Below are 1,295 nucleotides of genomic sequence, written 5' to 3'. Positions count from 1 at the left end.
GAAATTGACCCTTTTAAGTTTCTGAGCTAGACTGGCTGGCTGCTTGGGGTTTGGGAGGTGGGGTTGGGCCTATAGAAGTTGCTATGTCAGCCTTCTCTGGGGCATCTCTTTCCAAGATCTCCCTTTGCGGGTGGCCAGCGATCCTTCTCTCCCTCTCTGGCATTTCCTAATATGGGTGGATTCACTGCCTTCTCTCACCCATCCCTCCCCATTTGGCAGTTATTCTGCAACTTAGACAGGTCTGGCCAGTTCCTACAGGCAGAGGACAGGGAGCTCTGTTTTGACAGATTCGATGCATTCCATGTCTTGCCCTAGAAGACTTGTGAGTCAAGCCAAATACTCCTAGGGAGTAGGTCTTTCTTTGTGGCCATAGCTGGAGCCACTGTGTCCGGGTGCTTTGAGTCCTCCAGCAGAGGTCACCACTCTACTGTGGTTCACACCACTGGGCTCCTCTGGCGGGGTGGTAATACAGCCCTGGCATGTCTAAGCCACTCTGAGTCCCTTCTTGTGTATGAAACGGACACAGCAATATAGGATGTGTTCGTTGAGTGTGAAGAGCAGATAGAGCAGTCTGCATGGACTGTGAGGGCTCCGGTGAATGGTGGGTGGAGGACCTAATGGAGGATCTAATGGGGCGTTACGCACTGAGTAGCCACCCCTGCTCACATCAGAAACACTCCTCCCTGACTTCAGAGGGCCGGCCCGGAAGTTTTTGATCTGGTCGTCACACAAACCGTAGGAAAAGGTTTGGTGAAACCCCCTATCTGACTTTGCTTTTCTTTCCCTTCTAGCTCAATCGAACTCTGAAGAAGATGGGACAGAGACCCTGATTACATTCACACCTGCATTAGTCAGGAACCTATTTTGACGTCATTGTTGTTGGGGGAGTGTTTTTGCCACAGTGAAGCCTTTACCTACTTCAGTCATCAGCCAGTCAGCTGAGTTGAAATTTATTTGAATCAAGGACAAATGTGTTAAATAGGTCTCAGTAAAGGATCTTTGGAGCCAGATTTGTCATCTCATTATTGATGGGGGAGCATCTTGGATAGGGCAACAATAGGTAATTGTCCACGTGTCATGATATTTTCTCTCAATGCCTCAATTGTTGATGTTTAAACTGAATTATTTAATCCCTGTGTCCATAAAGTACTGTAGAGTTTACAGGACGTTTTCACATTCAGTATTTTATTCGTACCTCACAAGAATCCTGTGAGCATTAAGTGACCTGCCATAATTTGCATGCTTGTTAGCGGAAGTGCTGCTGAATCCCTCCTGCTGCCAGGAGCCACGCTAAG

General features: G+C 48.0%; 1 protein-coding gene across 1 annotated transcript in view; it reads left to right on the top strand.

The window, feature by feature from the left end:
* EIF3L (eukaryotic translation initiation factor 3 subunit L) overlaps positions 1–1,010 on the top strand; it is a 21,109-nt gene extending 20,099 nt beyond the window's left edge. Inside the window, exon 13 of the mRNA XM_006914746.2 lies at positions 792–1,010. Within this exon, the coding sequence (XP_006914808.1) occupies positions 792–830 (39 nt within the window). The 3' untranslated portion in view covers positions 831–1,010. The remainder of the gene's footprint in view (positions 1–791) is intronic.
* Positions 1,011–1,295: the final 285 nt, after the last annotated feature.

Source organism: Pteropus alecto, unplaced genomic scaffold (assembly GCF_000325575.1).
Source record: "Pteropus alecto unplaced genomic scaffold, ASM32557v1 scaffold6, whole genome shotgun sequence".
Classification (NCBI taxonomy): Eukaryota; Metazoa; Chordata; class Mammalia; order Chiroptera; family Pteropodidae; genus Pteropus; species Pteropus alecto.
The sequence above is the reverse complement of the archived record's forward strand: the minus strand, read 5'-3'. Positions and strand labels throughout refer to the sequence as shown.